The sequence below is a fragment of the Acomys minous genome, assembly GCF_964271855.1.
Source record: "Acomys minous genome assembly, chromosome: 9".
Classification (NCBI taxonomy): Eukaryota; Metazoa; Chordata; class Mammalia; order Rodentia; family Muridae; genus Acomys; species Acomys minous.
The window spans coordinates 17,682,673-17,705,872 of NC_140490.1; the positions used below are offsets into that span (position 1 = coordinate 17,682,673).

Here is a 23,200-nt window from a genome sequence, read left to right on the forward strand (position 1 = left end):
CATTTCTATCTACTTATGGATACAGATTTTCTTTGTACAGTTGAGTCAGGATGACTTACTGCCACAGATTGGATGCAGAAACAGCTATAAGACTCTTGCTTTTTTTGTTAAGCTAGTCAGACATTAAAGAGTTTGTGAAAAGTTAAAGGCGTGCTGCTTACCTCATTTTGTTTGTTTCATTTTGTTTGTTTTTTGCGACAGGGTTTCTCTGTGTAGCCCTGGCTGTCCTGGGTCTCTTTGTAGACCAGGCTGGCCTAGAACTCAATAGAGATCCACCTGCCTCTGCCTCCTGAGTGCTGGGATTAAATCAAGGGTGCACCACCACACTCATCTTATGTCATTTTTAATAATTAAAAAAGCTTTTAGTTATTTACATATATATATTTCAGTTTTAATTCTGAATATAGTAGCTATCAAAAGATTTAACTTGCACAAGCAAAAACTCTTTCAGCTTCTTAGGAATTTTAAAATGTGAAGGGGTTAGGAGATCACAGTTTTTAGAGCAGATGGCCCAGTAAGATGTGTCCCTTAGGAAGTTTGGAACAAACTTTTCTTTTTTGTTGGTTTAGGCTGCCACAGGCTAGATTTAAATTCATGGGACTTTGATGAACTCACATCTTTGCCCCTGTGCGTGTGGCCTGAATATAGTTAAAAAAAATAATTTATTTATCTTTGTTTTATATGCATTGGTGTTTTGTTTGCATGTGTATCTGTGAGAAGGTGTTAGATCCTCTGGAACTGGAGTTACTGACAGTTGTGATGGAACTGGAGTTACTGACAGTTGTGAGCCGCCATGTGGGTGCTGGAAGTTGAACCGTGGGCTTTTTCGGAAGAGCAGCCCATGCTCTTAGGCATGAGGCCTTGGCCCATAATATAGTTTTAATAAATGAAATTTAGGGCACAATTTAATAATGATCAATATATTCTGGCTTTATGTGGCTTAAAAATGTATAAATCAGATGATTAAAAAATTAAAGAATGAAAAATAAAATTAGAAGGTGGTGAATGAATTATTTTCTAGGTCATAATAGGTGATTATGGGGAAAGCTTTATGTTATGAATGTTGCAAAGAAGCAAGATAAAGTTTGACACCTTAAAGGCAAAAAATTGTATACTGGTAGAAAGAGAATAATAAAGGACATTTAATTTTTGACACATTACATCTTTATTCTAACCTTCAACAAAGATAGTAGGCTGTTTTGAAAAACCTGGAAAATATTCTGTGCAGGTTTTTCTTTTGATTCTTTGTGAGTTTCACATCATGCATGCTAGTCTTGCTCATCTCCCTGTTCCCTCATAGCTGCCCTTTGCCCTTGCAACCTTCCCCCCAAATAAAACACTCAACAACAAAGCATAGAAAACTTCTTACCATGGAAGCTGTATCTCATCCTGAGACTGGCAGGAAGTAGAACTCCTCCCTTGCTGCCTTGGGCCTGCATGTTCCGACAAACATAGCCTTATGACCCTCACCTCTGCCACCCTTGAGGTAGTCATGTAGCCTGGCAGTCTGGCTATAAGGTTAAACTTCCTCTCTCCTTATAAGGTCATGTCCAGTACTGGAATTCCTCTTCATGCAAATAAGGCATTCCTAGCACCTTGACCCCTGGCCAATGATGTAAACTCACCTTGAAAGCCTCTACCCATTCCCCAAAGGTTTAGGTAGCCTTTGTTCCCCCAGTTAAACTAGCTGCTCAATGAAGCCTGACCCCCAAGAGTCTGTTCTCACAGCCACCTGAGGTCTTATCACCCCCAGCCTTTCCTGCTTCACTTTCCATTTCAGGCCATCTGTCTGATTACAGGTGATTATGCCATTAAGGGAATGGGGTTAAGAGTGGGAAGGACATTAGTCATAGGGGCTGGCTCACCTGTGTGTGCCCTAATCCCCCCCCTCCCCCCCCCAGTCCCCAACCTGCTAAGGCTCAGCTCTGCTGTGCTGTTTAGGCACCTGCTCTCCTAAGTGCTGCAGCTGGTAAGAGGCAGAGCTAGCTGTCCCAGGCTCATGACCCTGTGGGCAGCTTTCCTGACTGCTGGAGGTGGCAAAGGGCTGGGGTTGGGGGTAAACATCACCTCTGCACCTGTGCCCACCCCATGGCAGATCAGTGGTGGAGTCAGCCCTCCCACACTCATGCCCTTGGGGCCAGCTCTCCATAACTCTGCATCCAGTGAGGGGCAGGGCCAATTCTGCACAGCCCCTGGACATCCATGTGGTCCCTGGCCGTCTGCCCTGACCAGGGGCATCCCCAAGTTCTCTAGTGGTAATATAAGGCATGGATATCAGCACTGACCCCAGCCAAGCAGTAGCCATGGACTCAGACATGATCTTCAGCGGTGGCTCAGGCTGTGACCTCACCATGGCTCCAGATGACAGGGCTGGCCACTCATAAAACAGGCTACTTTTCTCTATCCTCAAGTTTCCAGTTCCATCTCTCTTCATAGTGCTCAAGCTGTTCCACTTCTCTTTCTCTCTCATCTGCCCACCACATACTCACACACTGTGGCAGCTCCTCCTACAGGCTGGCCACCTGGCTGGCAGGCCCCTGGATGACACCCTCCTTCCAAGCGGCACGATGTGGCAACAAGAAGGTTGTGCCTGTGCCTGTGCCGTTGCTGGAGGGCAGGTCTGTTCGTGGAGTGGCAGTCCACAGGTCTCTGACTTTCTCCTCCCTCGCTGCACTGCATGGACTTGATTTGGTTTGATTTGATTTTTATGAGTCCTAGGCATAAAAAGCTTGGCCACCAAGCTGGACATGAAGCTAGGATTAACAAAGGACTGCCATCTGCTCTGCCCCTGACTGCAAGATGCCTCTTTGCCCATTGCCTGGGGGCTATCTCTGTAGTTTTAGTGAATAAATGAGTTATTGTTGTTGTTACGTTTTTTTGAGACAGGATTTCTCTGTGTAGCGTTGGTCATCCTAGAACTTGCTTTGTAGACCAGGCTGGCCTTGAACTCAGAGATTCACCTGCCTCTGCCTTAAAGGTATGCGCCATCATGCCCAGATTCTTCCATATTTCTTATCTTCATATAATTATCAGGATTGCCTTGATTTAGAATCCTGCTTATACTCTTTTGAAAAGAAACAGATGTTTGGTCTGATTTTAAGTAAGACTTTGAGAAATATCTGTAAAGCCATCGAAAAAGTACTCCCTATAAAGCTGTGAAGATTTCTGTATTAGTAATGGTTCTTTATAGGAACAGAACTGATAGAACGAATCTATCTAAGTATTAAAAGAGGATTTATTAAGTGGCTTACAGGCTGTAGTCTGGTTACTCTTCCCTATGGAAAGGGCAAGAATCTGCTAGTGTTATTGCTCAGTCCACAAGACTGAATATCTCAGCTGGACTAGGTCTGGGTTGGAATCCCAAGGAAGTAGTTTTTAATGCCAGGGAAGGAATTCTTCAGCTGCAGAGTGAAGGCAAGCAAGCAAAAAGCAGAAAGCTTCTTCATGTCCTTTTAAATGGGCTGCCACGAGGAGGTGTGGCCCAGATTTAGGGTGAGTCTGCCCACCTCATATATTCGTTTCTGTGCCTTCATAAACTTTCTTTTTTTTTTTTTTTTTTCTGTGTTTGCTGTACTGTAGAGTGCTTGCCATGGATCTCATTAGTTTGTGTTTGTCTTAATTGTTCTTATTTTTCATCAGTTCTTAAGAGATTGCTGCTGGGCATAGCAATCTTGGTTGACAGTGTTTGCTTTGCTTTGTGGTATTGAAATATTCCATTCCAGCCGGGAGTGGTGGCACACACCTTTAATTCCAGTCTCTGGAGGCAGAGGCAGGGGGATCACTGTGAGTTCCAGGCCAGCCTGGTGTACAAAGCAAGTCTAGCACAGCCAAGGCTACACAGAGAAACCCTGTCTTGGGAAAAAAAACAAAAACAAAAGAGCTATTCCATCCCATGTTTTCTTGGCTTTTAATTAGGGTTGCTGATGAGAGATTTGATGCTATCCTGATGGATTTCCCTTTGTGAGCTGGCATTTTTCTTACAACTTTTAATAGTATTTTCTTTGTATATTTGACATTGTGTCTGCTGTGTTGTTTAGAGGTTCATTTGTAGTCATATTTTAAATACTGTTAGTATTTGGATGTCCATATTTTTCTCAATATTTTGTCTGTTTTTGTTTTGTTTTGTTTCGGTTTTCGAGACAGGGTTTCTCTATGTAACAGCTCTGGCTGTCCTGGAACTCGCTGTGTAGACCAGGTTGGTCTTGAACTCACAGAGATTCACCTGCCTCTGCCTCACAAGTGCTGGGATTAAAGGCCTGGCCACCATCACCTGGCATTTTGTCTGGTGGGTTTTTGTTTGTTTGTTTTTGTTTTGTTTTTGGCTATAGTTTTATTGACTAAATTGTATCTTTAGATTACCTTAGTTTCTTCTGTTCCACATATTCTTAGGTGATTTTTTTTTTTTAGTAGTTAATTTTATTAAATACTTTGTAAACTGAGACCAGTACACTGACTTTAGAGGAAACCATTTCTTTATGTTGTATCTTACCATCTCCGCAAAGGTTATGCCAAGTGCCAGAACATTCCTTTTTACTTGTCATAATGGTATTGGGTCAAGGTGGGGACAGCTTCTTCCACTTCAGGAAAGTCATGTTCATGTCTCAATACACTTTGTTTTAATGAGCACCAAAATTCCTGAGGACATTTTACCCACATATTCCCCTTTCCTCATGAGGTCCTGCCTCACTTTTCCACCAGTCAAATCTGCGATGCTTTAAACCCAAATATTTCTACTCAGTTGAGTGACATAGAAAACATCTCAGTTCAATTTATACCTTTGGGACTAAACAATGTTGAACAGGGTAGGTAAATTATAGCCAAAAACAAGTGAAGATTTTCAAGGAAGTTTTGACAGAAACATTAAGAATGACATTTGAGTTCAAATCCAGAAAAAGTGCTACTGGGAAATAGTGAGGTATTAGCCAATATAAGAAAGGGTTGGGAATGACCTTTTAAACACAGCTCTGTAAGGACTCTGTATACTCAACAGAAGCTTTGACCAGTTAGTTCTGCGTCTGCTGAACCAGGTAGCCTGAAGGCCACCCAGTGTGTGAAGCTCCATCCTAGAGTACTCTTTGGTATATTGTAGTTGTCCTTATGAGCTCTTCAATTCAAGGAAGTGCTTAGGACGCTTGCACTTCTGACTGGAGGTGGGGAGGTATGTGACCTGGATGGTTGTTGTTAACATTTCAGGCGACTGGGTTAGGTCTTTGGCTGCTGACTGGTGGTGTCTCTGAGAGCTCCCAATTCATGCTTTGACCCCAGTGGCCACTGACACCACAAGTACTCACTCTGGCCAAAGACCCCCTGTCCCATAGCAGGCTGTCTCATACCCATCCAGGAGAGTATTAGTAAGGGCCTTGCAAGCACCCTTGAAAGGAGTGCTAGTGTTCTGCAGATCTAGGAAGTAGGAGTGGAAATTCTTACCCAGTAAAGAACAGGGGTGCCGGCCTTCAGCATGAGATAGGATCTCAGAGGCATGGATGACATCTAGAGCTTTTATCCTGTATAGATAGTGGTAGCAACCTTGATTTCCCTGGGTTTCCAGCTGCAGTAGACTAGTGTCATCATCTGCAAGGAGCTGGGGTTTATACTTGATATGGTAAACCTTGGGTAGTTGAATATTGGTCTTTTAAGCCCTTGGGGGGCATTGTGTCCCACGGGAACATGAGGTCTTTTTCTAGATTTCATTGCAAAGTGCATGATTTGTCTCTTTACAAAAATAAAGAGCAGTGCAAATACCAGACTCCCGTGAGCCATCACAAGCGCGGCATTCACTCTGGACAGCTAGTTACTGCTAGATGCCATCTCCTTTCTCACTGTGAAGCCCACTAGGCTACTTGCGCTACGCTTGCACGTTAGCCCAGGCTCAGCAGAAGCCAGGGCACCTAGTTCCCTGGAGCTTTCCAGCCGTTTCCATTTGGTTTTGGGGGAAGCGATTCTTAGGTGATTTTCACTTCACTATTATCCCAGGGTTCTTAAATGTTGCAAGCCTTACTTTGCCCCCTTATGTATGAATGAAAATGCTGTTCTACCCTTGACCCCTATCCTTGATATTTTGAACTTTGTTCTGTCTGGTCTTGTCTGTTGATGATACTTTTACTGTGGTGTGTGTTTGTTTGATCCATTAGTACTTACATTGGCAGCATTTCTGTGGTTCTTTTTCAAAAAGAGTCTTTGTTTCTTTTCTGAAAATTTCCTTCATGTTTTTCTCCTCCAAATTAATGACTGGTTTATCTGCTTTGCTAACTTTCGTGTATAGGTTCTGAAGTGATTTCTTCCTTTTCATTCATCTGCCTGGGTCCTGTAAGCAGTCATCGATCCCTTTTGAAAATAGAAATTTGAAGCCTTTTTCTGGCATTTCAAAGATCTCAGCTGTGTTTCCCATTTTATAGTGGGTTGTTTCATTTTTGTGTTCGTGTTTCTTTGTTGTGGTTTGTACTTCTCTTGGGATGGCTGTATAGCTTTAATTTTTTCCCCTTTTTCTTGTTTTGTGTGAATCTTCGTGGTGAGCTGTCTTCACTTAGATTTGTGGTCATTGCTATTACTGACTGGGGAGCTTGACAGCATCCCCAGGGTGGAATTGGCAGTGGAAGACAGTTGTGTCCTTCGCTTGTGTTGTGTGTAAGATTCAGAGGTAATAGTACTAGAATACTGATGGGAAGAAAGAGTAGTTTAAGTAGTGAAGTGAGAGAGAAAGGCACAGGGAAGAGAAGTAATACCCGAGCGAGAAGAAAAGCATATGGGTTAGAGGTATAAGAAAATAGTTTACACCATGACCAGAGAAAGAAAAGGATGTTTGGACTGAGGAGATGGCTCAAAGGGTAAGAGCATTCACTGTGTAAAAATTAGAACCTGAGTTCAAATCCCTAAGCATTGGTGTAAAAGTCAGGCAGGACTGTTACGCCTGTAACCTTAACATTGGAGGGAGGAGACAGACAGGTCCTTGGAGCTTGCTTGCCCACCAACCTGGATGACATGTGAGCTTGAAGCTCAGCGGGAGACCCGGATTCAAAGGAAAATCATGATGGAGTAGGATACCTGACATCTGTCTCAGGTTCCTGCGTGTGTACATTCATCCTCCTGCCACACAAACCGTGTGTGTGTATATGATAATCACACATGGAAAAAATAGAAAGGGATTCATAAAAACCTATTTGAGCAAGATGCAAGGTAAAACACTTAAGTGAACAATTAAAGTACAGAAATATAAAATTTAAAAGTTTTAAATAGAATGAAATAATCTTAGTATTCCTTCCTAGTTGTAATGATGTGGTTTCTTCCTCTCCTTTGACTGTCTTGTAGAATTATCTATGAAATGTTCAAGATAAGTCAGTATCTCATGTTGAGGGGAATTTCCCTGTGGGAAGACCACTTCTAGAGTTCCTAAGGTCACCCTGCCACCAATTATAACTTTGTCCCTATGTCTTTAGTGCCTGTCCATATTACTTTTGTCACTGGGAAATCTTTTCCAGCCTGTCCCTCAGAAAACTATGCCAGATTCCCCAAATATTTCCCTCATTCCTTTGTAACTCTTTCATCTAGGCAGTGAGGAGGGTTTTGGCAGCTTTTCCAGACTTTATCTTCTTGTCTCTGTCTCTGCCTTCAGAGCCTGCTCTCTGTCAGTAGTCTTTGCTCCTAGTGTAGCCAGGTTCTGGTTTCAGGCCCCCAGCCTGGACAGTCTATCCCAGCTCCCCCTGGGTGTGTGGGAGAGTGCCTCCTTTTAACTGATACCTATCCCAGGCTTAGCTGTTGCTTTGTGGTCAAGTCCCACTTTGGCTTAATCCTTTTTTCTTGAGCTTGGTTTTTTGTTTTTTTGTTTTTTTTTAGAATGGGTTATTTCATCAGGGGCAGTTCTAGCATACTCCAGCATGACTCTTTCTGTTTTGGATTATCTCAGCCTTATTTAAGGTCTTTTGTGTTTGAGTTTTTGTTGTAGAGCACTTTAGATCATGTAGTCATTTTTCACAGTATCAATTCAGTATGTAACTTAGTACCTGAGCATTGGAAATGCTCTTAGCCAGCTAAGTACCTTCAGCTTTTTAGTGTTTTAAAGTTGTCACTGTAGAAGTTTTCTACTTATTTGCTTATGTGTATTTCTAGGTCTTTTATTTATTTTTATTTTGAGGGTATCATGAATGGGATTTGTTCCTGATTTCTTTTTTTCTTTTTTCTTTTTTTTTACTTAAACAGTCTTTAATGAGAGCTGTGCACGAGAGGCCTCTACTCCTGCATCTTCTCCATCGTTTCTTCCTTGTATTTGCCCTTCTCCTTTCCTACTTGTCAGGACTTGGCTTTTCTTTCCAGGATCTTCTTCTGGTCTTTGTCCAGCTTTAGCCTGGTGATGACCACCTTGCTGGGGTGGATGTCCACGTGGATAGTTGTGCCCTTAGCCTTTTCTCGCTGCACTCGCTCAATGTAGATGATGTATTTTTTCCTGTACACCTGGACCACTTTACCAATCTGCTGGCCTTTGTAGTGTCCTTGGACAACCTGAACTTCGTTGTCCTTCTGAATGGGCATGGACCAGACGTTATACTTCTGTCTCAGCTCTTTGGAAAGAAGGGAAGACATGATCTTCCTCCAAATGCGAGATGGTGCATTGAAATGGCGTTAGTGGTGCTTGCTCTGGTCAGAAGTGACGAAGGGGGGAACTTCATTTTGGCAGCTGTGATCTAGCGATGGCCGCAAAAGGAAGGAGCTTTTTCCTGATTTCTATCCCAGAAAGTTTATTATTGATATGCAAGAAGACAATGGAAGTTTTACATTGATTCTGCACTCAACTAATTTGCTGAAAATGTGTTTAGAGCTAAATTTTCTGATAGTCCATAGGGTCTTTTAAATAAAGTGTTATGTCTGCAAGTAGAGATTTGACTTTTTTGTTTTGTTTTGTTTTGTTTGAGACAAGGTTTCTCTGTGTATCCCTGGCTGTTCTGGAACTCACTTTGTAGACCAGGCTGGTCTTGAGATCCACCTGCCTTGGCCTCCTGAGTGCTGGGATTAAAGGCGTGGTCCACCACACCTCACTGGGATTTGACTTATTTTGTATTTGTCTCTCTTATTTCTTTCTCTCATCTCATCTTACTACTTGAGCACTATGTTAATTATATGTGGAGAAAGTGGACATCTGTGACAAGCTCCTTATTTGAGAGGAAATGCTTTTAATCTTCCCCATTTGCTGTAATACTGACTATAGTTTACATGCAACTTCATTATGTTAAGTTCTGCTTTACGGTTCTTCAGTGCTTGTATCCTGAAAGAATGTTGAGTTTTGTCAAAGGCCTTTTCTGTATCAATTGAGATGGGCATTATGATTTCTATCCTTAAGTCTCTTCAGGTAGTGTTACACCTATTGTTATATGTATGTTGGACCATCCTTGTGTCCCTTGAATGGAACTAACTTACACATGGTGTACTTCTTAATGTGCTCTTTAATTCAATTTGCAAGTATTTTATTGAGACTGTTTTTTTTTTTTTCTTTCCTCTATTTCTTTTCTTTTTTGAGAGGAGGCCTATGTCGTCCTGGCTGTCCTGGAGCTCAGTTATGTAGACCAGCCTGACCTCAAATTCACAGAGCTCTTTCCCGCCTTCCAAGGCCTAGTTTGAGGAACATTAGCGTTGGCTGCTCTTCTCTAAAGCTTTGGTAGAATTTGACTGTGACTCTGTTTAGGCAAAGGGTCTTGTTGTGGGACTGACTGTATTACTGCCTCAGTACTGCATTGCACTGTTTGGGTCTGCGTTGTCTTACCATCTTTATGTTATCTTAGTAGGTCCTATTTGTAGAAATGTAGCCATTTCATTCAGATTTTCCAGTTTGGGATAATAGAAGTTTTGAAAGAGTTCCTCTGGATTTCTTTAGTATTTGTTGCAATGTCTTTTTTTTTTCCCCCAGCTGTTCATTAAGTTGAGTGTTTTGATTTGTTTGGTTAGGAGTTTGTCAGTTTTGTTTATTTTGCCAAAGAGCCAACTTCATTGATTCTTTGTATTTTATTCTCCATTTAAAAAAAAAAATCTACCCTAATTTACTTCTGTCTACTGATAATGAATTCAGTTTGTTTTTCTAAGACCTTGAGTATGTCATTGAGCTGTTTACTTGAGATCCCTCTGTTTTTAAATGTAAGCTATCCACTTCCTGTTAGGAAATGCCTTTGCTGTATCTCAAAGGTTCAGATGATTTGTGCTTTTAATTTTCTTTTAATCTAGGAGTTTATACTTTTTTCCTTAATTTCAAATATTTAGAGAGTCAGAGAAAATTCCATGGGCTGCTGAGAAGATTTTTCCCAGCTGTTGATTCTGTAAATGTGTGTTAAGTGCATTTAACCTATGGTGCGATTAACTCTGAATTTTCCTTGTTGATTTTTTTAAAAAAATTAAGCCTGGAGCAATTATCTATTGATAGAGTAAGATATTGACATCACAGACTATTAGTGTATCTGTTCTCTTATTTGTAGTAGCATTTGCTTTATGAAATTGGGAACCCCAACATATAGTGCATATGCATTTCAAAATGTTACGTTGAGTGCGCACGCGCGCGCACTCGTGTGTGTGTGTGTGTGTGTGTGTGTGTGTGTGTGTGTGTGTGTGTGTCTGTGTCTGTGTGTCTGTGTCTTACTTGTGTGTCTGGTGCCCGCAGACGCCAGAAGAGAGAAACAAATTCCCTGGACCTGGAGTTACAGAAGGTTGTGGGCCGGCTGCCAAGAGGGTGCTGGGAATTGGACCTGGGTTCTCTGCAGGAACAGCTGGTGCTGTTAACTACTGCGCCATCTCTGCAGCTCCAGAAAATGGTCTATCTTCTTAATGAATTATAGTGTCTGTCTTTATCGCTTCTGACTAGTTTTGGATCAAATTCTTTGACTTTATTTTTTTATTTTTTTCCAGTAGTAAACTACCTGTTTTTCATGGCTGGAGTTCTAGTTCCATTGAGAGGAGAAAACAAACTGCTGTAATAGCAACATCAAACTGAGTAAATGTAGAAATAGATTTAAATATTGGTTATAGGGAAAGTGGAGGATGGTTCAGTGGTTAAGTTTTTCTTCCTAGTGCCCACATCAGGTTGCTTACAATCACCTGTAGCTCCAGGTTTAGGGGGATCCCATATGCTTTGTTTTTAAACCTCCAAGGCACCAGCACTCATGCTTCAGTGTACATGTGTGTCCCAAATTTAAATAAGAAATGTATCTTTTGAAGCCCACTAGTAGATGAATCCTCAGTGACCATAGAATAGAAAATGACATCCCCTCCCCCCCCAAAAAAACCCCCCAAAAACCAAAACCCAACAAACAAACAAAACCCCGCCAATTGTGGTGGCACAGGCCTTTAAGTCTAGCACTAAGGAGGCAGAGGCAGGCGGATCCCTGTGAATTCAAGGCCAGCCTGGTCTACAGAGTGAGTCTAGGACAGCCAAGGCTACATAGAGAAACCCTGTCTCGAAAAAAAAAAGAAAAAAGAAAAAAAAAAAAGAATGTTATGAAGGACAGGTGGAAAGAGCAGCATATTTTTAAAGCAAGGAAATGATAGAAGAATTAAACAAAGCAACATTAGATAAATATAAAAAGTGTTTATAAAAATAAAAGTTTAAAAAACAAATTTAAAATATTAGTATTGTAGTAGGTCAACATTATGCCATTATGTTTCAGGTGGTTTTTCCTCCTATTCCTTAGCTCCCAAAATAATGACTCACTAAATATTATACAAATATGTAGGCCATAAAGCTAGACTCTTCTCTAACTAACTCATAACTTAAATTAACCCATTATACTACCCTAAATTCTGCCGTGTGGTTGGTTACCTGAGCTCAGGCACACTTTCCATCTTCCTTCCATCTTGGCAGCTGAATCTCTCCAGCCTGGCTCTATCCAGGGAAGTCTTACCCGTTTCCTGCCTCAGCCATAGGCCATAGGTTTTTTTAATTGACAGGTATTTCATCCATACAGAGCACAAGAGATTCCTTCTACAAAATATAGTAAAGATGAAAAAGGGCAAACGTGGTAAAAGTAAAGATGAAATGCTAGTGTGGCTTCTTCTTGGGTCTCCTCAAGTTGGAGTCTGGCAGGTACATGCTGGGGACAGGGATGGGTAAGTCAGGTGAATTTGTAGACTTGTGTTTTTCCAATAGTTTATGCCAGTGTTAAGTCAGTATTTTGGGGTAGGTTTTCTTCTTGCTTCCCCTCTGCCTTCTAGGGAGCTTATCCATCCAAGTGAGGCTGTATGTCTGTCTGCTCAGTTCTTCTGTTTTTCTTTATTTTTTTTTAGCCATCTCATCACTCCCTTTGTGACTTTCTGACTGACACACTCTCCCCCTCCCCATTATGACCTTTCATTGGGTCACATGAAAGCAGCTTCTCATCCACCACCTATCTAGAAGTCTTTTGACTTTTTGAAATAATTGTCTTTTGGGGCTTTGTTTATTTCATTTAACATGATGTCTGTATTGTTGCCAGTGACAAGATTTTCATTTCTCTGAAGACAGAATAGTATGGCAGTCACACATGTGGATTGAGTATCCCAAATCCAGAATTCCACAGCCTTTTGAATACATGTACTTTGTGATATTGCTTGTAGGCATACGGTCATTGTGTAATTCAAAGGCTGGGTTTCTGTACCTCTCACCCCCAATATCTGGTTGCAATCCTTGTTCTAAGAATCCCTTGCCTCAGTGTTGTGTAAACACTGCTCCCCAATTGTCCCCTGATATGTCAATAAAGCAGCTTATAGCCAATTGCTGAGCAGGAGAGAGACTATGGCTGGATTTCTTGTCAGCCAGGGGAGGAGGAGGAGATAGAGGAAGAAGTAAGGGACTTACTTAGCCACCAGAGGAGGTCTTCACATCAGACAAGAGGAGCTCAGCAGGGAGAGATACAAAATGGAAGTATCTCTGGGACGCATGCTGGGTGGAAACCAAATTAGCTTAGAGGGTTAAGAATAGAGTAATAACTGCTTATTTCTTGTGCTGTGAAGCTTGTTTAAATAATATAATAAGGTCTCAATTATTTGCGTGATAGCCATGTTAAGAGAGAAACCGAGAAACACAATTGTATAAAAATAACCGTAACAACTACTGTTGGAAATTTTCACATCTGACCTCATGTGGTAGGTTACAGTGAAAATGCATATGTGCTAAAAAACACTTTCTCTCTCTTTCCTTTTTTACATATTTAGTGTGCATATGTAGTGCATGGCTCACAAGTTGAGGGCAGAGACAACTTCTAAGAATCATTTCTCTCCTGCCATGTTGGTTTCAGAGATTGTTGGAGTTTGTCAAGCTTGGAAACAAACACCTTTATCTGCTGAGCCATCCTGACAGGCTAAAAGTATTAATATATAAAATTATCTTCACGTTATGTGAAAAGATATATTTGAAACATGTATTTCATGTTTAGACTTGTGGTTTTATCTTCAGGATTGCCTATTCTATATCAATATTACAAGTCCTAAAGATCTCAAATCTCAAACATTTCCAGTCCTAAGCATTTGTTTTGTTTTGTTTTTGTTTTTTGAGACAAGGTTTCTCTGTGTAACCTTGGCTGTCCTGGACTAACTTTGTAGACTAGGCTGGCCTTGAACTCACAGAGTCAGCCTGCCTCTGCCTCCCGAGTACTGGGACTAAAGGCATGTGCCACCACCGCTCGGCATCAGTCCTAAGCATTTTGAATAAGAAACGTTCATCTGTTCCTTTATAGTTACTGAGGTTGATTCCATGTCTTAACTTTGTGACTAGTGCTACAATAAACATAGTGCAGATATTGATATACTATTTTCTTTTATATATGTACCCTGTGGTAAAATTGCTGGGTTGCCGGGCGTGGTGGCGCACGCCTTTAATCCCAGCACTCGGGAGGCAGAGGCAGGCGGATCGCTGTGAGTTCGAGGCCAACCTGGTCTACAAAGTGAGTCCAGGACAGCCAAGGCTACACAGAGAGACCTTGTCTTGAAAAAACTAAAAAAAAAAAAAAAAAAAAAAAAAAATTGCTGGGTCATAGAAAGCTCTGTTTTTATTTATTTATTTATTGACTTATTTACTTATTTGTTTATTTTGGGTTTTCGAGACAAGAGTTTCTGTGTGTAGCCTTGGCTGTCCTGGACTTGATTTGTAGACCAGAGGTCTGTCTGCTTCTTCCTCCTCAACTGCTGGGATTAAAGGCGTGTGCCACCACTTCCAGCTCTCTGTTTTTATTTTAAATATCTTTTAATCTTGAAATTTTACTTGCATGCGTGAGAGAGGGGTCAGTGTTGGGTGTTTCCCTCTATTGCTCCACCTTATTTTTTGAGACAAGGTCTCTCACTGAACCTGGTACTGAATTGCTATTAGTTTAACAATTAACTAGCTGTCTAGCAAGCACCAAGGATCCTCTTTCTCTCTGGCTTTTTGCATGGTTGCTAGGGTTCTGAACTTGGATCTTCAGTGTTACCTGATAAGCAAGTTTTGGTATTTTTATTGTTGGGTAACGTTTATACTGGGTGTTGTTGTTGTTGTTGTTGTTTGTTTTTTAAATAATGGTTCTACTAGTATACATACCCACTAGCAGTGTGCAGAGGTTCTCTCTTCTGCACATTCTCACCAACACTTATTTTTTCTCTTTGGTAGTAGTAGTAATTTTCATACACATGAGTAATGCAGTAATAGTTTGTGTTTTAATTTGCCTTTTAAATTTTTAAATAATTTATATGTGCATTGTTTCTTTGCCTGCATGTATGTCTATGTGAGAGTATCAGATCTTGGAGTTACAGACATCTGTGGGCTGCCATGTGGGTGCTGGGAATTGAACCCATGCCCTCTAGAACAACAGTCAGTGCCCTTACCCGCTGAGTCATCTCTCCAGCCCTAATCTGCCTATTCTTGATGAGTTTGAGCATTTTTTCAGGTAACTGATGGCCATTTCTATGTCTTTATCACACAGATGTTTGTGTATTCATTTATTTTTGCTTATTTTGTTGGTTCCTGTGAGACAGGTTCGCACCCAAACCGTCTTAGAAATCATTTACCTAAAACAATCCCCTTTGCCTTTGCCTTCTTAATGTAGGAGCGTTTTTTAAAAGGAAATGACTCACAGTGTGCGTTGCTTATATAACTGATGGAAGCTCTTTCTAGTCCTAATTTATATTCCATATAATAATTGATCTTCTTCCCCCTTTTCTAGCCCTTCTCAAACTGAGGGCACTTCTCACTGGGCTAACACAGTCATTCTCTGGCCATTGTACTTGCATTAGCTGCTTGTCCTGTTGTTGCAGCAAAATACCTGACAAAATGCTTTAAGCAGTGGTTTATTTTGGCTCAGAGTTCCAGGGAATACAGTCCATCACAGGCTCTCAGCCTTCCCAGTGCTGGGGCCCTTTAATACAGCGCCTCTATGTATGTCGCTACTTCATAACTGTAGGTTTTTACTGTTATGAATAATATAAATATCTGATATGCGATCCCTGTGAAAGCATCATTAGACCAGGAACACTGCTCCCCCACCTCCACCCCAACTCTGCTGCCGAAGGAGTCGAGATGCATAGGTTGAGAACCGCTGGTCTGTCATGTCAGGGAAGGCGCAGTGATCTCAGCACTGGTCACTTGGTGGTGCATGCCTGTAATACCAACACTCTGGGAGACAGAAGCAGGTGGATCTCTGTGAGTTCGAGCCTGGTCTACAAGTGAGTCCAGGACAACTCTGAGAAGCCTTATCTCGAAAAACAAAAACAAAACCCAAAACCTCATTGTGTTCCCAATCAAGAAGCAGGGAGGAAGAGGGAGGAGATGTGCCTGCTGGTGCTTACCTTGCTTTCTCCTCTTTGTTCAGTTCAGGGCCTAGCCTGTGGGGGTGTGCTACTCAGTTAGGGTGGACTTTACAACCTGAATTAACTAGAAAAACCTCCACAGACAAGCCCAGGGGTTTGTTTCCTATCAATTTGACAATCAAGATTAGTCATGGCAGTAGTTTTTATCAGTCATATCTTACTCTTGTTTGCCTTCTGTACTTAAACCAGTCAGAATGTACTTGGAAATGCTTATTCTTAAGTTGAAAATGTCATAGGGGAGGGGAATAAGGGGAAAATGGGAGGGAGGGAAGAATGGGAGGATACAAGGGATGGGATAACCATTGAGATGTAACAAGAACAAATTAATAAAATAATATATATCTTGGGAAAAAAAAAAAAGAAAGCAGCTCCCCAATACATCTGCACGCATATACTTTAACTTGTATTAAATCAGCCCATCTTGACACATCAAGCATTTTTATTAAACAAGGTAACTGTTATTTCATACTGGATAGTTGTGTAAAATAAATAAATAAATAAATAAAAATGTAAAAAAGAAAAGAAAAGAAAATGTAAGGAAAAATATATTCAGTAGAGACTTAAGTTCCTCTTGCCTGGCATAAAGAGATTCAGTACTTGCTGTATTTTTTCTCTTAAAGAATAAAATCACTCCATATAAAAATACAATTTTACCTCTAGTACCTACCTTGAAAGTAGCTTACAGGCCTGGGGGCATGGCTCAGCTCTTTCAGAGGACCCAGATTCAATTTCCAGCACCTACATGGCAGCTCACAGCTATCTATAACCCCAGTTCCGGGAGATCCAGCAACCTCACCCAGACATACACAGAAGCAAAACACCAATGTATGTGAAATGAATAAATAACTCATTAAAAAAAAGAAAGTAGCCTACATCATTTTTCTATGTAAATAAATGCTATGTTTACATACAGCAATATAACAGTGTAACAATCAATATAATATAAACTATTACTTTTATTTACTCAAAAGCAAAATAAATATACTTTATCTGTTCTAATATGTCTACAATTTACCTATTACTGTTTGCTACAGTTGCTGTTTATCTCATCCAGATAAACCAGTTTATTGTTCTAACAATACTATAATTACATAGTATTCAATTTTGAACAAATAGTGCTGTGTTGAAATTCTGGCCTATCATTTTATCTTCAGTGTTTCTAAGATTGATATGAGGAAGCATAATTACTGGAATTCACCCCCCCCCAAACACACACACACACACAGACATACACAGATATTTTCTTCAAAGTGGTTACAGCAGTTATATTGCTGTAAGCAATTGTTTATTTCTCTTCCAAATTTGCTAAGAATTATTTTAAATTTATAATCTGCTGTTTGTATATGAAGTGATATTTTGCTGCAGTTTACACTTTCCATATTCCTAGTGAGACTGAATATGTTTTGTTTTTGTTTTTGTTTGTTTTGAGACAGGGTTTCTCTACGTAGCTCTGGTTGTTCTGGAACTTGCTTTGTAGACAGGCTGACTTTGATCTCAAAAGGTCCACCTGCCTCTGCCTCCCAAGTGCTAGGATTAAAGGCATGCAGTACTACTGCCAGGCTCATTTTGATGTATTTTTATCTTTGGTGAATTGCCTCATTTTTTTCTTACAATATAGTTGTCTTAGTCTCTTTTCTGTTGTTGTAATAAAAATAACATGACCAAGACAGATTATAAAAATAGTTCCAGGGGGTTAGAGTCCATAATGGCAGAACCAAAGCATGGTAGCAGGAACAGCTGAGAACTTTTTGAGTCCCCAAGTTAGAGACAGAGAGAACTAAGTGGGAATGATGGGGACTTTGGAAACACCAAAGCTCGCCTACAGCAACACACTTGCTCCAACAAGGGCACACCACCTCATCTTTCCCAAATAGTTCCGCCAACTGGGGACTACCAAGTATTCCACTCTGTGAGCCTGTGGGGCCAGTCTCACCCTAAGCACTTCAGCAGTCACCAGTGTATGTCTTTACTTTGCGTCTCTGCTCATAGGCTATGAATCTTGTTGACTTTGTCATACTTCAGTAAGTGGTTCGCTTTATTTTGTTTAGGAGTCTTTTTGTTCAGAACATTTTAATTGTAATATCATACCTGCTTATCTTTTCCCAGTTTATATTCTTAGCATTCTGAAATTTTCCTTTTATATATTGTGTTAAATCAACCCCCTCTGTGCCCATTGACTCTGTGCTTTTGTCTTTTATGTAAATCTAAAAAATTATAATGTCATGAAAATCTATTTGAATCCCATTGAGATTATGGATTTAATTTGGAAAACTGGTAATACATTCCTGGAAAAAGCAAATGACTCCTAAGTGTTCTTTATAATGGCAAAGAAGTTTTCTTCTGGATTGCTTGAGTTTTTTTAATCATAAAACATACTGGATTTTATAAAATGCTTTTTTGGGGGTGGGGTTTGAGTCAGGGTTTCTCTATGTAGTCTTGGCTGTCCTAGACTTGCTTTGTAGACCATGCTGGCCTCGAACTCACAGCTCTGCCTGCCTCTGCCTCTGCCTCCCAAGAGCTGGTATTAAAGGCGTGTGCCCTCATGCCTGGCCTCTCAGGCTCCCTGCCCCAAACTACTGAGATTGTCAGTTTCCCTCTGAGTTAATTACCATAGTACAGCATTTTTTAAAATGTTGAACTGCCGGGCATAGTTTATGGTGATCTTTAATCTCAGCATTTGGGAGGTAGAGGCAGGCAGATCTCTGAGTTTGAGGGCAGCCTGGTCTACAGAGTGAGTTCCAGGACAGCCAGGGCCATTACAACAAACGGCCCTGAAAAAACAAAACAATAAAAAAACAAAACAAAAAATGTTAAGCCACCCTTATATTCCTGAGATTAAAGTCCCTCTAGTTATGATTTGTAATCTTTCATATGCTATAATATTTGGTTTACAAGTATTTTTGCTGAGAATTTTTATGTTTATATACATAAGGGATATTGGTGTGTAGAGGTGTTTTCTTACAGTGTATTTTTTTTGGCTTTGGTATTTGTAGGCTATGATTTTTTTAAAAACCTATTTTATTTGGTGTTTCTTAATGCCTCTACGTCCCTTCTAACTTACCCTACCATAGGTAGGAGCAAAAGAAGGTTAGTTAGGCATGGGGATGTAGACCTTTTTAGACTTAGTTCCCTAGGACAATTCCACTCTTCTTGTCAGGATTCCAGCAGTCCAGCTAAACAGCAAGTAATAGCAAAATGAATCACCAGCAGCCTTCTCTGGTGTGTTTTTCTCTAGGAGGGTATCAAAGAGTCTCTGTCTGTGTGTCTGTGTGTCTGTGTGTCTGTGTGTCTGTGTGTGTGTGTGTCTGTCTGTCTGTCTGTCTGTCTGTCTGTCTGTCTGTCTGTCTGTCTGTCTGTCTCTCTCTCTCTCTCTCTCTCTCTCTCTCTCTCTCTCTCTCTCTCTCTCTCTCTCTCTCTCTCTCTCTCTCTCTTCTCAGAGTTCCACAAGGATGTTTTCCAGCTAGCTAAGGCCATGCACCCCCCAACTTGCATGAGGCAGTTTCCAGCTGACAAAGATCTCTCTTGAGGCTGTTATCAGCTGTGGATAAACTAAAGGCAGTTTACACATCCCACACTTGGGATCAAAACAATAACATGTTTACGTAACTGAGTTTTTAAAGAAACCAAAACTTCCACTACAGGAATTAGGGCAATTCTGGCCTCAAGAATTATCAATGTCCACTTAACTAAGCTCTTTATGTTGGGGGAAAAGTCACATGTTTCTTTCTCTGTTTTGAGAATAATTCATGTGTTTATTCTTTTAAGTTTTGGGTAGACTTCCTTAGTGAAACAGTCTATTCTGGTCTGTTCATCATTGGAAAGTTTTTTGTTTTTGTTTGCTTTTTAAATTCGTGTGTGTGTGCGCGCGTGCACAGATGCTTGCAGACCCATAGAGCTGGAGTTACAGGTGGTTATGAAGCACCCACATGGGTTCTGGGCAGTGAACTCCCATCCTATGCAAGAGTAGCAGGTGTCCTCAACTGCTGGGGCATCTCTCCATCACCTGTTGGGAAGTTGTTGCTTACCAGTTTAATCTTACTTTGTTGTTATTTGTATGTATGGTCAAGTGCTTTATTTTATTTTTATGTATTTGGTCTGGGGTAGCCTTTTCAATTCATGTAAATTATCTAATTTGTTGATGAACAATTATACTAACCAAAATAGTAGTGCTCTCCCTCCCCCAAGTTAGGTCAGTGTGCCCTCTTCTAGAGCATGCCTGCTTCTAGTTTCTAATTCTTAGTAAGCCAAGTCTTGTCCCTTTTTTCATGGTCACTTTAGCTAGAGGCCTGGTAGCTTTGATAATCTTTTCAAAGAACTGTAGTTTTTTATTTTAGTTATTGTATTTTTCAGCTCCAGAATTCCTCTCCCCTCCTCTCCATTGTTTCTTTTAGTACTTTGTTAGTTTTTTTAAAATTTATTTAAAACAGTTAATTTAAAGTCTTTCTAATAAACCTAACTATTGCCCTTTCTTGGAGATAGTTTCTATTTTTCCTGTGAATTAATATATACTTTTGTATTTATTTGTATGGCTCGATTTTTGTCATTGTTGAAAACTGAACATTTTGTATAGTATAATGGTTCTCAACCTGTGCTTTGCAGCCCCCTTGGGGGGCTGTATATCAGATATCCTTCATATAAGATATTTACATTATGATTCATAACTGGGATAGTTACAATTATGAAGTAGCAACGAAATGATCTTATGGTTTGGGGTCACCACAACACAAGGGTCACAGCATTAGGAAGGTTGGGAACCCCTGATATAGTAGAATGTATCTGGAAATTCAGTCCTCCCTCCCCACCCTCCACCCCCTACCCCCTGTTTTGTTATGCTGACTTTATGACTTGTTTAATGATCCTCCCTCCCTTCCTTTTATAAGCTGCATTTATTGGGTTTCCTAAGTGTTTAGTGGTCAGCTGTGGTTTGACAGAAATTTTCTTAGATACCCGAATCAAAAGACAAAAACTGTCCTAGTCTTTTGCAGGTCTCTTCTGTGTTAGAATATTCAGTGTTTAACCGATCAGCACTGCCTTTCTAACATTACTTTTGCTTGCATAGGAGCTAAAAGGTGCACCTAAGGTTAAAGTTTAGGCTCTTGCTACCTCTTTTCTGAGCTTTTGTGTAGCCCTGGGTATTCATGGAGACTTGCAGAGTTTACAATATGCATAGGAGCTTTTTTATAGCCTCTGTTCACTTAGTTATCTCCTCTCTCTGCCTCTTTCTTCACAAGCTTTTAGGCTCATCTACTGCTTGTTAGGCAGCTGTTGTATTGTGCCATGGGTGACTGCAGGTAAACATTGGCCTCAAAATAATAGGGGAATCTTCTTCAACCCTAGGAATCTCCAAATCTTGGAAACCAAAACAAGGCCCAAACTTATCCTTTAGTACCCAATAATAAAAAAGTGTCAGTTTTTTTGGGTATCAGCTACACTGATGTGGGTTGGTATCATAGTGGTGGCAGTCACTGAAGGAAGTTGTGGGTGGTGAATAGGTAAGTTAAATTGCCACTTAGCTTTACCAAACCCATACCAACTTCCATCTGCCTCTCTGTCTCTGTCTCTGTCTTCATCTTCTCTCTTCTCCTTCCTTCCTTCCTCCTTCCCTCTCCCTCCCTTCCTTCCTTCCTCCTTCCCTCTCCCTCCCTCCCTTCCTTCCTCCTTCCCTCTCCCTCCCTCCCTTCTTTCCTCCCTCCGTCCCATCCTCCCTCCCTCCTTTTCCTTCCTTCCTTCCTTCCTTCCTTCCTTCCTTCCTTCCTTCTTTCCTTTTTGAGAGAGGGTCTGGCTCTGGCTGTCCTGGAACTCACTATATAGACCTGGGTGGTCTTGAACCTCAACTCGTAGAGATCCATTTGCTCCTGCATTTTTCTGGGTTTTGTAAGATATTGATCAGATTTTACTTTATTATAATATTGATTTTGATTGTTTTGCCCTGTTCCTCATTGCTTTGTGGTGACATGGAGTTTTAGTGTTCCTTACTAAGCCATATTTTTAATTTGATTCCCACCTCTTTGAACAAGCTAAAGGGAAAGGAATATAATGTTCATTGTCATATGCTATTAAAAGCCGCTTCTTTTGTTGTTTGATTATTTTTGTTTCTGTTTTCCCCTCAAGACAGAGTTTCTCTGTGTAGCCTTGGCTCTCCCAGATCTCACTCTATAGACTAGGCTGGCCTGTAACTCAGAGATCTATCTGCCTCTGCTGGGATTAAAGATGTACACTGCTACTACTTGGTTAAAAGCCAAATCTTAATGGTGTAAGAATATTTTTTTCATTCTCCAACAATACGTCTTCATTTAGTAAGTCTTTTACTTCTCCCCCAATATTTTATGGTTTGTGTTTTAAGCAGCATTGCATGACACCCTGTGCAAGTGCAGCTTATACCTTAATTTTTCCAGAGTTTGAATACTATATAAATGAGACCTGAAAAACTTGATTTCTATTTTTCATTGCTATTATCTAAAACTAACAACATATGACTTTTAATTAAAAAAAAAAACCTACTGGGCTAGACGTGGTGGCGCACACTTTTAATCTTAGCACTCGGGAGCCAGAGATCAGTGGATCTCTGTGAGTGAGGCCAACCTGGTCTGCAAAGCCCAGCCAGGGCTACACAGAGAAACCCCGCTTTGAAAAATAAGCAAACAAGTGGGCTGGAGAGATGGTTCAGAGGTTAAGAGCATTGGTTGCTCTTCCAAAGGTCTTGAGTTCAATTCCCAGCAGCCACGTGGTGGCTTAACAACCATCTATAATGAGATTTAGTGTCCTGTTCTGGTGTAAATGCAGCAAAACACTGTATAGTTAATAAATAAATCTTTTTTAAAATTAAAGAAAAAAGCAAATGAACAAAACATCAACAACAAATTCTACTTATTAGTTCTAGATGCTTTTTATAGATTTGGTATAGTTTCCTACAGAGATAGATATGTTTTCTGCTAATCCTGCCGTGTTTGCTACTTTAGAAATTAGCACTTCCCTGGCACTTTTACATTTCCTAAAACAATTTGTAATTCTCAGAATAGTAAAATTGAAACGGAATTTGGTTTCGCTGCTATCTTTAATTGGCTGGGATATCTTATAATTCCAGATATACTAAAATGTATGTATGTCTTTCTTTCCTTTGTTGATGTGTACATATGTAACCATCTATGAAAGCACTTACTACTTTATAGTATGTTTATTCTTCATTTGCCTTTCTTCTCTAACAGAAGAGATGAGCATTTAGGGAAATAGAAATGTTGCCTCTGGGGTCTTTATGTTGTGGACTCTTGGCAATAGATTGGACTGTGAAATTGCTCAGTAATTGACAGACTGTAAATGTTTCAGAAACAAGAATAGCCAAAAATAGGGGAGGTTATGACACTTCTTCTGACAAGATATAATATAGTATGAAGTGTTCATTCATGAGAAAAAGTCCATCACT

The 23,200-nt window shown here is 40.4% G+C and overlaps 2 protein-coding genes, 1 long non-coding RNA gene and 1 pseudogene across 5 annotated transcripts in view; 2 read left to right on the forward strand and 2 right to left on the reverse strand.

The window, feature by feature from the left end:
- Nucleotides 1-23,200, forward strand: part of ANKRD28 (ankyrin repeat domain 28) — a 161,233-nt gene that overhangs the window by 27,459 nt on the left and 110,574 nt on the right. The gene's annotated exons all lie outside the window — the stretch shown is intronic.
- LOC311605984 (protein C1orf43 homolog) lies at nucleotides 1,903-5,775 on the reverse strand (annotated as a pseudogene). The gene is made up of 2 exons (XR_014783659.1): nucleotides 4,227-5,775; nucleotides 1,903-3,755 (listed from the first exon to the last, which is right to left on the reverse strand). The product of XR_014783659.1 is annotated as a protein C1orf43 homolog (transcript).
- LOC311605990 lies at nucleotides 2,584-19,211 on the forward strand. Its single transcript, XR_014782141.1, has 2 exons — nucleotides 2,584-2,626; nucleotides 15,604-19,211. It is a non-coding gene; the product is annotated as an uncharacterized lncRNA (long non-coding RNA).
- On the reverse strand, nucleotides 7,407-8,808 carry LOC311605987 (large ribosomal subunit protein uL24-like). The gene has a single exon (XM_084796884.1). The coding sequence runs from the start codon at nucleotides 8,572-8,574 to the stop codon at nucleotides 8,284-8,286; it is 291 nt and encodes a 96-aa protein (XP_084653010.1). The 5' UTR covers nucleotides 8,575-8,808; the 3' UTR covers nucleotides 7,407-8,283.

Bases quoted from the DNA above. Each gene is read 5' to 3' on its own strand.
- LOC311605987 (XM_084796884.1), bottom strand. From the start codon at position 8,574: ATGTCTTCCCTTCTTTCCAAAGAGCTGAGACAGAAGTATAACGTCTGG.